The sequence below is a fragment of the Chlorocebus sabaeus genome, chromosome 1, assembly GCF_047675955.1.
Source record: "Chlorocebus sabaeus isolate Y175 chromosome 1, mChlSab1.0.hap1, whole genome shotgun sequence".
In the NCBI taxonomy this organism is placed as follows: Eukaryota; Metazoa; Chordata; class Mammalia; order Primates; family Cercopithecidae; genus Chlorocebus; species Chlorocebus sabaeus.
In genome coordinates, this window is record NC_132904.1 from 41,967,886 (window position 1) to 41,981,774 (window position 13,889).

Consider the following 13,889-nt stretch of genomic DNA (forward strand, 5'->3'; position numbering starts at 1 on the left):
TAAATTAATTAATTAAGGGTCACAAATATGTATTCCAACCATCTTCAAGCTTCTCCTCGCTTCACCTGGTATAGATGGATGGGAAGAAGGCAGACAGTTGGGTCAACCCAACTAGAAGCTGTGAAGGAACAACAATGAGGTAGTGGAATTGAGAACCCTAACAATAGATAGTCTGAAGTAACAGAACATGGAGACTAAGTTAGGTATGTTAACAAATAAAAGGGGCTTTATAAAGAGAGAGACTAGAGAAATGAAGGGTAGAAAAGGTGGGAAATTGGTATTCTTCAATTTTCTGACGAAGATGGATAGAATATAGGGAATTATGGTAAACTGACTTCCATAATTCAAAGATACTGCAGACAACTTGAGGCCTTGCCTTCCCTGCACTGGACTGGAATACAACTGGGCAAAGGGCGGGGCCCATAGCAGGGAGGAGAATAAAGAGAATTGTGATGGAACTGGGTGGGGGCAGGGTTTGAAGGCTGTGAGTGTTGGACCCCATAATCACTTGGTCCAGAACAGGCAGTAGGCGTCAGGGGGCGCCCTAAGGCTCCACGGCATGTGCCTGTACTGCTGGGACATTGAGCCTTCCCAAGTCAGCCCTGTGAGTCTGCTGGGGTCTATAACCTCACCTCTGCTACTCTGTCCTGTGCCTTGAGCTCCAGGCCACTGTGGCCTTGGCCATGGTACTTCTAGCTCTTACAAATGTGGTTTGGTGGTTGGGGTTGGGAAATTCCAGGTGATGTAGCCAGACTACATCCTGACTGCTGGACCCCCTGAAACAAGACAAAGCTCCACCTATTGTGTGCTTAGAGGTCAGGTACATCAACTGTATGTTGACTGCCCCATTGACCTGCCCTAGGAGGTGGAGTGGAAATTACAGAAGTAGGGAGCAGGATAAAGTTCTCAATTGCCAGATGTGGAACAGATTTCTCTTGGGTCTTCTGGTTAAAAGACTGGATGAAAATGAGTGAAGGAAGAGGTATTTAAGGTACAATCAAGAAATAGAGGAAGTGGTGAGAATCTCACTAACAGCCAAGCTCCCTGTGCTTCAGAAAACCACATGATCTCAATACATCACCAATTATTCCTAGGCTTTGAAACCAGATTGAAGACTAGATTGTTCAATGGCACCGCTGAAGTCCTGTACAAGCAGAAACATGCATTTTTCTATTTCTTGTACATTCTTTCCCTCCTGAATAATTGTTTTCTTATTTTTCATACTCTGCCTTTTATCTGTAAGGTGCCTCACAGTTGGTTCTTTTTATCATAATACTGTCTCCATCTTCCACCACAATTTTTATCTTAGATGTTTTAATTCTGAACCTACCTTTTTTTCTTTTTTCTTTTTGTTTTTTTTTTTTTTTAACCTGCCTCTTATAGTCGAAATGATTCATATAATACATAAATGTAAAAGTAGCATAGGCTTACTAATAACTAATTTACTATTTTTTAATGACTTTTTTGTGTGTCAATGTGTTTTAATTTTGCATATTATATAGGAAGGACCAAGACAACATCATCCTTCAGAAGTCACTGAGCGGCAGGTAATGTTCAAATAAAGAACTAGGTTCTGGTTGTTTAAACATTGTGCATGTAACTTGTTCTTTATGTAGTTGTCCCTAACATAATAGAACTTGTATTAAGTAGACACTTCGGTATATTTCTTGGGACTCTGGGATCTCATGACTACTATTGGAATGGGTCTTAACTAGAGTAAAGTAAATGACTTATGTTATTTTTTAATGTAACATTTGATACATATACAAAAACATATGTGGCAGATATAATTTATAAACTATAATATGTCTCCCATTTAAGGATTAAGATATTCGGTATTTCTGAATCCAGCTAGGGAATGCTTTTCTATTCTACCTCCTAAGATCTCTCCCAGAGGTAACCACCATCTGGAATTTTAGTTACATCAATCTCTTCCTTTTCTTTAATAGTTTGTTACATAGGTGCCTCTATGAGTGCATTATCTGCTTTTGCTTGGGTTTGAACTTTATAAACATAAGATCACACAAAATTTAGTGTATGATTTACTCTTTCTTCTCAATATTATTTCCTAAGATCTATCTATATTGCTGTATATAGTTTCTTTATTTTCACTGCTGTTCAATATTTTGTCATGGAACATATCACAGTTCATTAATGCTTTCTCTTGTTTATGGACATTGTGTTATTTTTACATTTTCCTAAAATGAATAGTACTACTGCAAACATTCTAGTACACGGCTTCTTTCCCCATGCACAAGAATGCCTTGATTATTTAGGCAGGAGTGCAATGGTTAAATCACAGGGAAAGCAAATTTTCTATTGTTAAAAAGTAGTGCCACATTGTTTTCAAAGCAATTGTTCAACTTTATACTCCATTAGCAGTGGATTTTTTAAAAAGTTTGTTTTCAAAGCAATTCTACCAATTTATACTTCATTGGAAGTGGATAAAAAGTTATTGTTATTCATATCCTTTTTATTCTATTACTGTATTTCATTAGCTTCAAAGAATTCTAGTTTGATCTCCTAGGTCTCTGCTACTTGTAGATACCATATACAATGGTGGCATAAAAATCTATGTGCATCATGCAACATTTCAAAGGAGTGAATAATTGTTTTCTTGCTTCCGTAGAGAAAATTCGCTAGGTGTCTTTAATAACATTATTTTTAAAGTAAAAGTAAACACACTAATCCATGTGTCTGGACCTATTTAAATGTCCACAGTGGTAAGATGAGAATCAAGAATAGTCTATTTGAAAACTCTACTGATGCTCCAATGTGGTTTTCTTCACCTATGAACCACACATTTGAACAAAAGGGATTTTCCCCCCTATTTCTGTGTAGTTACGTAAACCGTTTGCAGTGGTGGTGTTTACCTTTTTTATTGACACAAACCAAAAATATAATCAGCATGTTATCTTATATATGTTACAAAAAAGTATGATTTTTCTTTCATTTTAATTTTTTTAAAGCTTGCAAATAAACGTATTCAGAATATGCAAAACCTAAAGAAAGAGAAGAGGAGATTGAATAAAAGGTTTGCAAGGCCTTCTCCTATTCCAGAACCAGGACTCCTAGTAAGTATAGAGGTTTCACTAAAATTAACACATCATTAAATGCAACTGACATCCTCATTTTAATTCATGTAATATTCACTACAAATTTTGTTTTTCCCTTTCTCTTTGAGAAATTTGTAATTTCAGTCTTAAAAGTCTTATAATCAAAGTCTCATCTATTATTTAAATATCCTTTGCAGTCATCTCCTGTAGGTGATATGGTTTAATGAAAAGAGGATTATCTTTGAAACCAGGTTGTTCTGGACTCCAGTCCTTGTTTTGCCATATGTTCGATGACTACATAAGGTTAATCACTTAAATCTTTTGGCTATATATCTGAAAATTTATTGCCAAATTTAAGGTCACATTAGTTCTCTTATATATTATCTCCTAGCAGTTTTGCAGTCGTATATGTTAAATTTAGGTCTATGATCCAAAGCGAGTTAATGTTAATGAAAGGTGTCAGTGCCCAGATTATCATTATCATTTTCATGTAGATATCAAGTTCTAATACCATTTGTTGAAAAGACTATCTTTTCTCTATTGTATTGCCTTTGCTTCCATATCAAAGGTTTATTGACTATATATTTATGTGGGTTTATTTCTGAGTCCCCTATTCTGTTTCATTGAATCCTGCTTTTCACCAGTACTATACTGTCTTGAAAACTATAGATTTACAGTAAGTCTAGAAATCAGGTAGTGTCACTCTTCTTCTGTTCTTCTCCCTCAATGTTGTGTTGGCTATTCTGGAACTTTTCCCTTTCAATATGAAATTTACAATCAGTTTGGTGAAATCTACAAAGTAACTTGCTAGAATTTTTATTGGGATTGTGCTGGATCCAAAGGATCAGTTTGGAAATAACTGCTAGATCTGTCAATTACTGTTAGAAGGAATTGACATTTCCAGCTATAATAGCAGATTTGTCTATTTCTTCGCGCACTTTTATCAGTTTTTGCCTCACATATTTTGACGTTGTGTTGTTAGGCACAAACACATTAAGGATTACTATGTAATTTTACCTCATTATTACTATGTAATGCCCCTCTTTATCATTGATAATTTTCTTGTTCTGAAGTCTGATTTGTCTGAAATTAATAATCCTTCTTCAGCTTTCTTTTGATTATTGTTAGCAAGGTATATCTTTCTCCATCCCTTTGACTCTATCTACCCTTATACTTAAAATGAGTTTCTTGTAAACAACATACAGTTGTGTATTGTATTTTTATTTACTCTGACAGTGTTTGTCTTTAAGATCATTGACATCTGAAGTGATTATTGATATAGTTGAGTTAGTATGTGCCTTATCTGTTACTGTCTTTTAGTTGTGGACTTGTTTTTTCTTTCATTTATGTATTTTGTTTTTCCATTCTTCTTCTGCATTCTCTAGTTTTGAGCAATTTATATTATTCAATATTCTCTCCTGTCTTAGCATATCAATTATACTTGTTTTATTTTATTTTTTAACTTTTTTAGTGGTTTCCTTTGCATTTGAACTATATATTTATAATTTGTTCAAGTTCACTTTCAAATAACACTATACTACTTTATGGGTAATGCAGTTACCTTATGACACAGTATTCCCATTCTCCTTTTCTTACTCTTAATAACATTATTGTCATTCACTTCTCCATAAAACATAAAAAACACATACATTGTTGCAATTATTATTTTGAACAAATTATTACTTAGATCAGTTAGAATAAGACAGATAAAATATTTTATTTTACTTTTTTTTTTTTCATTTCTAATGCTCTTCCTTTCTTTATGTACGTTCAAGTTTCTGACTTCAACATTTTCCTTTTCTCTGAAAATTTCTTAACTATCGCTATGTGGGCAAGCCTACTAGGAACAAATATTCCTTCCATTTTTGTTTGTCTGAGGAAGTCTTTAGTTCTCTTTCACTTTGGAAGGATACTTGCACTTGATACGGAATCCTAGGTTTCTGCTCTTTTTCTTTGAACACTTTAAATATCTTACTCCATTCTCTTATTACTTGCATGATTTCTGTAAAGAAATCCTATGTTATTGTTGTTATTCATGTTCCTATTTATGTAAGTTATCCTACCACTTTTCCACAGCTTCTTTCAAGATTTCATTTTTGTCTGATTTTTTTGCAGTTTAAATATCATATGTCTAGATGTAGACATTTATCTGGTGTTTATCCTGTTTTGTGTCTTACAAATTTTCTGGATCTGTGGTTTGTTGTCTATCATTAACTTTAGAAGGTTCTCATCTATTTTTATGTCAGTATTTATTCTGTTTCTCCTCCTTCTATTCCTTCTTTCCTTTCTTTCTTCTTCCTTCTTCTTTCTTCTTCCTCTTCCTCTCCTTCTTCTTCCTTCTTTTTTCTCCAATTATATATATTTATACTTTTGTAATTTTTGCTTAGTTTTTTAATAATGTATTCCTTTTTTTAATACTTTTTTCTCTTTACTGTTAGTTTGGAAAGTTTCTATTTACATATCTTTAAGCTAATTATTTTTTTTCTCTGAGTTCAGCCTATTAATGAGTCTATCAATGTCATGCTTCATCTCCATTAAAATATTTTAGACTTTTAGTGTTAGTTTGATTTCTTCTTAGATTTTCCATTTTGTCTTATATTACCCATCTTTTCTTGCATTATGTCCACTTTTCTATTAGAACTTAGCATATTTGTCATAATTATTGTAAGTTCCTAGTCTGATAATTCTAAAATATCTGCTATTATCTGAGCCTGGATCTGATTGATGCTTACTTTTTCACTTCAGATTGTTTCTACCCTTTAGTGTGTCTTGTCATTTTTTACTGAAAGCTGGAAACGATGTATTGGGTAACAGAAACTAAGAAAGATAAGCCTGTAGTGCAGGTTTTATGCTTATCTGACTAATATTTAGGCTGCATTTTCTGTTTACTTGCAGCTGTAATATCAGAGGGTAAAATTTCCCCTGATTCAGTTTTGTCTTCCTCCATATTTTTGGTTTTGCTAGGGACTCTTTCTTAAATAATATCTGCAGCTTGTAATTTTTTAAAGCTGGAATCCTCTGATATATACAGGAGACTAATTGATGTGTTGGTAAGTTGTAGGGGAAGAAGGGTTCCATAGCTTATGATTTGGATTCAGTCTTTAAGTGAGTCTGTATCTATAACTGCCCAATGGGCTCATTTTACAAACTACCCAGATAGAGCCAATTTATCAAGACAGGGGAATTGCAATAGAAAAAGAGTTTAATACACATAGAGCCAGCTAAACAGGAGACTAGAGCTTTATTATTACTCAAATCAGCCTCTCTGAAAATTTGGAGGCTAAGCTTTTTCAAGGATAGTTTTATGGGCAGGGGCCTATGGGAATGGGCTGTTGGTTGGTTGGGAATGAAATCACAGGGGTACGGAAAATGCCCCCTCATGAGATGAATCCACTTCTGGGTGGGGACCACAGGACTAGTTGAGCTAAGGGTCTTGGGTCCATATCAGGCTGCCTGGTCATCAGAAATGCAAAAGCCTGAAAAGACATGTCAAAAGGTCAATCCTAGTTTCTACAATAGTGAATAGGGGAAGTTGCAAATCTTGTGACCTCCAGAATAATGGCTGGTAATCATTTGACTATGCCTGCATCTTAGCAGAATTCAGGCCACTCTCATCCTCCTAACCTTGTGGCCTTTCATTAGTTTTACAAAGGTGGTTTAGTTTTGGGGACAGGCTATTATGAAACTGTAAACTAAATTTCTCCTATAGTTAGCTTTGTCCATGCCCTGGAATAACCAAGGGCAGTTGGGAGGTGAAAGGCAAGATGGAGTTGGTTAGATCAGAAGTCTTTACTGTCATAAGTTTTCACTGCAAGAGCAGTTTCCTATCCCTAGGATGTAAATTTCACAACTTTTTCTTTGCTATTCTCTCCATTAGATGAGATAGGAAAGCTATAGGGAACAGGAGTTGCATATTTCCTTTCCCCTAAGTCACTTAGAATTTGGTAAAACCCAATTTATTTAGGCTCTGCTAAAATAGTTTCTCTTGAGAGCATGCTCTGGTAAAGAGAATGGAGAGCTCTGAGGTATTTTTAAATGATAACTTTTCCCCTTTCACTACTAGAAGCAAAAAAAGATTGTTCTCTGATCTTTACAGAGAGATCTAGTGAGGCTCCTGGAGGTAAAATTTAGGAAACTATGGAAGCTTCCTTAAGACTGTCCTCTCTACACCCAAAGCTTTTAATTTAAGCTCATGCATACTGAGCTTCCAGCCATTCATCAAATAAAGTTGACATGTTCCTACTGGTATTGGCCTTAGAGACAAGGCTTCTGTTCCTGGGAAGTTCTGATTCTCCACTTGTCTGTCTCTCTGGTTTTCAGGGTAGTAGTTTGCCCTGTGCCCTCACTTCTCTGATGAATATAACAAGATTAATTGCTTTTCAGTTTGTTCTGACTTTTTCTTATTGTAAGGATGGAAGGAACAAGCTCTTTATATGTCAGACTGGAAAGCTCCACTTAAATCTCTTTGATCAAAATTGGTTTACTGGCCACCCCTAGCTGCAAATAAATTTAGAAATGTGAAAAATTAAACTGACTTCCTTGCTGCCCTGAAGAGAATAGAGGTACCATTAGCATGGAAGAAAGTACTTTCCTTCCTTTTATAGACTATGAGGATTCTCTTTCTGTAACTTCCTCCTCTTTGAGATTTTGGAGAAAATGCATATTATGAGTAAAAGTTCAACCCATTGGCTTTGTTTTCCATTTGTTTTTGCATAATGAAGGGAACTTACACATTGCCATACGGAAACCCAGGACCATCAACTATACACAGTTAGTGTTTTGCCTTAAATATCAACAAACCTCTTCCCTTGCTGATATACCAATGTTTATAACCCCAACCCCATAATCTGTGTCTCTCTTTTAAGCATTAAAATATGCCTGTGCAACATATATTTTCACCTTTCAAGTTATCTCTTAGTATAAAGTATAATAATTTGAGACATAGGAAAGAAAAGAGAATTATTCCTGAATCTACCTTTCTATAGTGCAAGACAATTGCCATCATTTCTGAATCAAGTACCTCTTGATTCACTTACACACAGTTATTGGTTACTCTTTCTATCTCTTTTTCATTTCAATATCTAGTACCATCAATCTTTTTTTCTTCCATGACTTGGCCCTTAACAAACCATCTAAGGTTTTTAATTTCAAAAGCTCCCGTTTTTAACTAAAGTTAGAACTACCATTTGATCCAGCAATCCCACTACTGGGTATCTACCCAGAGGAAAATAAGTCGTTATATCAAAAAGGTACTTACACAGGCATGTTTATAGAAGTGCAGTTTGCAATTGCAAAAACGTGGAACAAGTCTAAATGCACATCAAACAACCAGTGGATAAAGAAAATCTGGTATATAGATAAAATGGAACAGTCATAAAATGGAACAAAATAATGGTATTTACAGCAACCTGGATGAAGTTGCAGACCATTATTCTAAGTGAAGAAATTCAGGAATGGAAAATAAAATATTATGTCTTCTTGATATAGGAGTTAAGAAGAAATTACTTAGGCAGATAGTGAGGGTATGGAAGTCCTTGTTAAGGTTTTCCCTTTAATGAAAAGCAGCCCCAAATCATTTTCCTTCTAACAAAGGGCAGGCTATAAAATCAAGCTGCAGACGTAGATGCTGGCCATTGTGCCAATCATGTTCAAAATGACAGCTCCATCTTCCCTTCTCTGCCAGCCACGTGTATAGTAAGAAGCAGAGAAGATTTCAATGGTCAAGGGGAAAATTCATCTGCATAATGTTAGGGTGAGATGGCCAGCCTTCCCTGCATGCTGTGTAAACATCATACCTGATTGAACCAATCTGTGAGCCCTATGTAAATCAGACGCCTCCTCAAACCTGACTGTAAAATCTGTGGCCTCCACTACCGGCCAGTCTTTCCTCTCAGGAATCTCCTCTCTCTCACTAGAGAGAGAGCTCTTTTCCGGTCTCTTTCTTCCTCCTATTAAACCTCCACTCCTAAATACCTCATGTGTGTCCGTGTCCTAAATTTTCTTAGCACGAGACAATGAACCCTGGGTATTTAACCCAGACAATGTAGCTGCCTTATTCTCACCTACAAGTGGGAGCTAAGCCATAAGGTCACGAAGGCATAAGAATGATATAATGGACTTTAGGGACACATGGGGAAGGAAGGGAGGAAAGTGAGGGCTAAAAGACCATACCCAATGTATAGTCTTTATATAGACCAATATAGTGTATATTGGTCTGTTGATGGGTACAGCAAAATCTCAGATATCACCACTAAAAAACTTATGAATATAACCAAAACCACCTGTTCCCCCTACAAATTAAAATAAAATAAGTTGCTATAAACTGAAAGAAAGCACCCCCTTTTTTCTTGAAGTGCCAGATGTTTTTTAAAGAAATGTCTACAAAACTGTTCTATACCATTCATCCCACCAACTCGTTTGAGGTTTCAGAGACAACTGAAATGTTTCGCAAACAAATAAGAATATATAAAATAAGATATATTAAATATGAAAATCCTAAGTTCACTCTGGTACTTATGTTTTCATTTCCATTAATACAAAAATTCTGGAATTGTCTTCAGAACATCCAGATACTTTTTACTGATGGTATTGGGCATTTATAAAAGCTCTGACAACTCATAAAAGAGAAAGTACACCTTCCTTCCAAGAAAGAACACTGAGGAGCTCAAAGGTCCAAAATACACACTATGCTAAAAGGCTTCTCTTTACTTTTCAGAGAATGGTAATAACAAGAAGTTACTGTGAAAACCCTATTCTAGTTTTTCTTCTATATATTGACCAAGATGTATAGTATCTCCTATTTAAGCTCAGGCATTCAGTGCTTCTCAAATGTGGTCAAAAACAGTTTGTTTAATTTTTCTTTGCTTCATTTCATTTTAATTTTCAAATCATTGTGGATTGATAATTTTTAACATATACAATCACTCATAATGTCATCATAGCATCAAATTGTTACAAATGAATATAAATGTTTACTCTCAATTTCTCGATTAATCTTGTCTCAAAGTGATAATGAATATGACACACCAGAAACCATACTGCAGAGTAACACTGCTTTAATCTTTGTTGATTCTTCTCATTTTATCTTTTCATCTCTTATACATTTTGCAGTTTGCTTTGTTATAAGCAGTATCCCTACTATTGCCCTCTTCTCATTTTTTTCTGCTTAAATCGATCTTTAAGAAAAAATGCGATAACAGTTTTTGTACAATTTAAATGTTTTGGGACAAAATAAAGGCCTGAATTCCTAAAAATAAGTACTTTATTTGGCAAATAAGTTGTGCCCAGTAGAACACAGGATGTGTGAAGTTAGAACACAGTTGTTAAAAGAAGTTTGAAAAAAATATTTTTGTTTTTATTTTTGTCTGCTAAACTTCTTTTTTTCTTTTTTTTCCTTTTGAGACAAAGTCTTGCTCTGTTGGCCAGGCTGGAATGCAGTGGCACAATCTCTGTTCACTGCAACCTCCGCCTCCCGGGCTCAAGCAATTCTCCTGCCTCAGCCTCCCGAGTAGCTGGGATTACAGGCGTGTGTGACCACGCCCAGTTAATTTTTGTATTTTTAGTGGAGATGGGGTTTCACCATGTTGGCCAGGCTGGTCTCAAACTCCTGACCTCAAGTAATCTGCCTGTCTCAGCTTCCCAAAGTGCTGTGATCACAGGCATAAGCCACCATGCCTGGACAATGTTTACATAATAAAACCTTTTAAAAATTATATTGTTAAGTACTTATGAATGTTAAAATTATCTTTAAATGTTATTTTAAGCAATACTGATGTAGATAATTTTTTCATTTTTCTTGTCTTTTATTTGTCCCTGTTGCTGACTTTATTCTGGGTCATTTTAAAACATAAACACACTCAACAGATGCCTAGGATATGCTGCCTTAGTGACTCACAGAACATAAGACTTGGAAAATAAAAGCCTTATATTTAACGTCTCTGTCACATCTATTATGTATAGAAATGATTTTGACCTTTCTCATAACTGATATCCTCGGTTTCTACAAATTCTTTCTGCTTGCAGTATTTGTTGTATGACTTATAGAGAATTGTTCTATATCATATCCATCTTCAGATATGATTTATTTAATGTTAATTTTTTTGTATCTGGCTTCTATCTGAATGTGACCTTACTTTAGTTTAAAATAGCATTCCTAGCTATTAAGGATTATTTTTTACAATACTTCTTGTATGAAATAGGTTTTCCCTGAGACCATTTTCAAATCATTTATGATATATATAATCTTTCCTTATATAAATTTTAATTACATTCCTTATTCTTTGTGTATTTTAAATCTTGTCTAGTGGTCATCTTGATAAAGCAGGAGTCTATTTGAAGGAAACCATGCTCCAGATCAAAATGTGTGGATTGTGAACATCAAGTGACATATCATGAATTGATCATCTGAAAAATAAATGTAATACTCCACCATTTCAGGAAAATAAACGCAGTACAAGTATATAATATCTAAGCTACATGCTCTAGAATTTTATTAAATACCATATCTCACTAACATGTTGTTTTTTTTTTCCTGGTAAACTTGAAATTTGCTGCTTTTCAACAAATAATGAATATGTGTAGGCAGGCTTTTGAAAAATATTGTTATCATGTTTAAATTTTTGCAAATGTTTTATGACATATTTAGATGTTTAGAAGTATGTTTTAGTAATAGAACACCAGATTTCCTCTGACGTATATTTATAATGGCTTATGCTTAAACAAAATGTTTAAATACTTTAAACAGTCCTAGGAGACTCTTATTACAACTAACTCCTATATTATGTGTTGCTATTGCAGATAAGCCATAGTGTAATTAAAATTTCCATTTAAGGTAAAATTTGAATATTGAATTAAAATTTTACTTTTATGTATGAAATAAATGATAATTATCTCTGTCTAAAATTCTTTCTTAATTATAGTACTTAAGTAATTTGTAATATGTAGATTGAATTATCACAATTATTTTATAAATTAAAAGATTACAAACTATTGGATTCACAGAACATTGTATTTGGTAACTGACTTGTAATCTCTAAAATGCAATTTAAAGTGAGGTACAGGGAATTCTACTATTGGAAATGATGAAAGTACTGTAATTATGCTTCCAAAATAAGCAACTAGAAAATAGGACAAAATACTGAAAACAATGGTTTCCCAGAAATGGAACAAAAGTGAGAAGGACTGTGATTTCTGAGACAAGAGAAATAAACGAGAGGAATCTATAATTATCCATTTACTGTCTGGAGGAGCATTCCAGATCATCGTCCAGGGAAAAGGATTATAAGTAGAGCACAGCAGTAATCCCGAGTTGAAGGTGAGTTGATGAACAGAAATAAAAATTCAGGGAGTCTGAGGAAACTGGAAGTTGTAGGGAAGGGTTCCACAGTAAGAACTATGAGAAGAACTTTGCAGATGTACATATTGCTCATGTTGAGTCTTTGCTCATTGGTAAGCTGCATGTGCACAGAATGAAACTGAAAAAGGTCACATCATTTTATTCTTTCTGTTCTCCACAATGCCAGGTAGTAAAGACCTGGTTATTGATAAGCTAAACAATCCTCAGCATTCACACTTCAAGAGGTAGATGCTTGAATTTTGGCCAGCAAGCATGGAGAGTCCTTGTTGTTCAAACAGGGCATTTAGTAGAGAGACCACAAGAGTCATGTATTAGTAGTAGTGGTAAATTACCTGTAGCATAAAGATGACTCTAGGCCTAGCCTAAGGATGCTTAAAAACTTGTTTGAAAAAAATCAGACTTATCTGCAAGTAACTGCCCACCGGAACAAAGACTACAAAATCCAGGTATTTAACATACACGATGTCTAGTATACAATAATAAATTTCTTGGCATGCCAAAAAGTAGGAAAACAAAACACATGATTGGGAGAAGATAAAATCAATAGAAACAGAAACAGAAATGAAAAAAAATAGAATTAGAAAAAATTAATTTAAACATATATTACAAGTACGTTAACTATGCTCAGTAATTGAAAAAAAAACATGAACAAAAAGAGAGGAATGAAATATTTAAAAAAGAAGTAAATGTAACTTTTAAAAATACCAAAAATTCAAAAATTCACTAAATTAAATTAACACTATATTAAATACAAATAAAGAAGTCACTAAAATTGAAGATATAATAAATATAGCCAGAAAAACCCAAACTGAAGCAAAGATAAAAAAGAGTGGGAAGATGACTAGTGCTTCACTGACTTGTGAGACCTTATCAACTGGTCTAACATATAAATAACTGGGTATGTCAGAATGAGTTGGGATGAGATTTTTAAAACCATTTTGTATTAGTCTGTTCTCACACTGCTAATAAAGATATAGCCGAGTATGGGTAATTTATAAAGAAAAGAGGTTTCATGGACTCACAGTTCCACATGGGTGGGGAGGCCTCACAATCATGGTGGAAGATGAAGAAAGAGTAAAGCGACTTCTTACACGGTGGCAGGCAAGGGAGAGCTTGTGCAGAGGAACTCCCATCTATAAAACCATCAGGTTTCATGAGACTTATTCACTACACTGAAAACAGCACAGGAAAGACCTGCCTCCATGGTTCAATTATCTCCCACTGGGTCCCTCCCATAACATGTGGGAATTACGGGAGCTATAATTCAAGATGAGATTTGGGTGGGGTCACAAACTATATCATTCTGCCCCTGGTCCCTCCCAAATCTTATGTTCTCACATTTCAAAACCAACTATACCTTCCTAACAGTCCCCCAAAGTCTTAACTCATTTCACTATTAACTTAAAAGTCCACAGTCCAAAGTTCCATCTTAGACAAAATCCCTTCTGCCTAGGAGCCTGTAAAATCAAAAGCAATTT

The 13,889-nt window shown here is 34.7% G+C and overlaps 1 protein-coding gene across 1 annotated transcript; it reads left to right on the top strand.

The window, feature by feature from the left end:
- Window positions 1-508: 508 nt before the first annotated feature.
- CCDC179 (coiled-coil domain containing 179) lies at window positions 509-11,956 on the top strand. Its single transcript, XM_008004018.3, has 4 exons — window positions 509-604; window positions 1,503-1,547; window positions 2,970-3,074; window positions 11,360-11,956. Exons 1-4 carry the CDS (start codon window positions 560-562, stop codon window positions 11,369-11,371), a joined length of 207 nt encoding a protein of 68 aa, XP_008002209.1. The 5' UTR covers window positions 509-559; the 3' UTR covers window positions 11,372-11,956.
- Window positions 11,957-13,889: the final 1,933 nt, after the last annotated feature.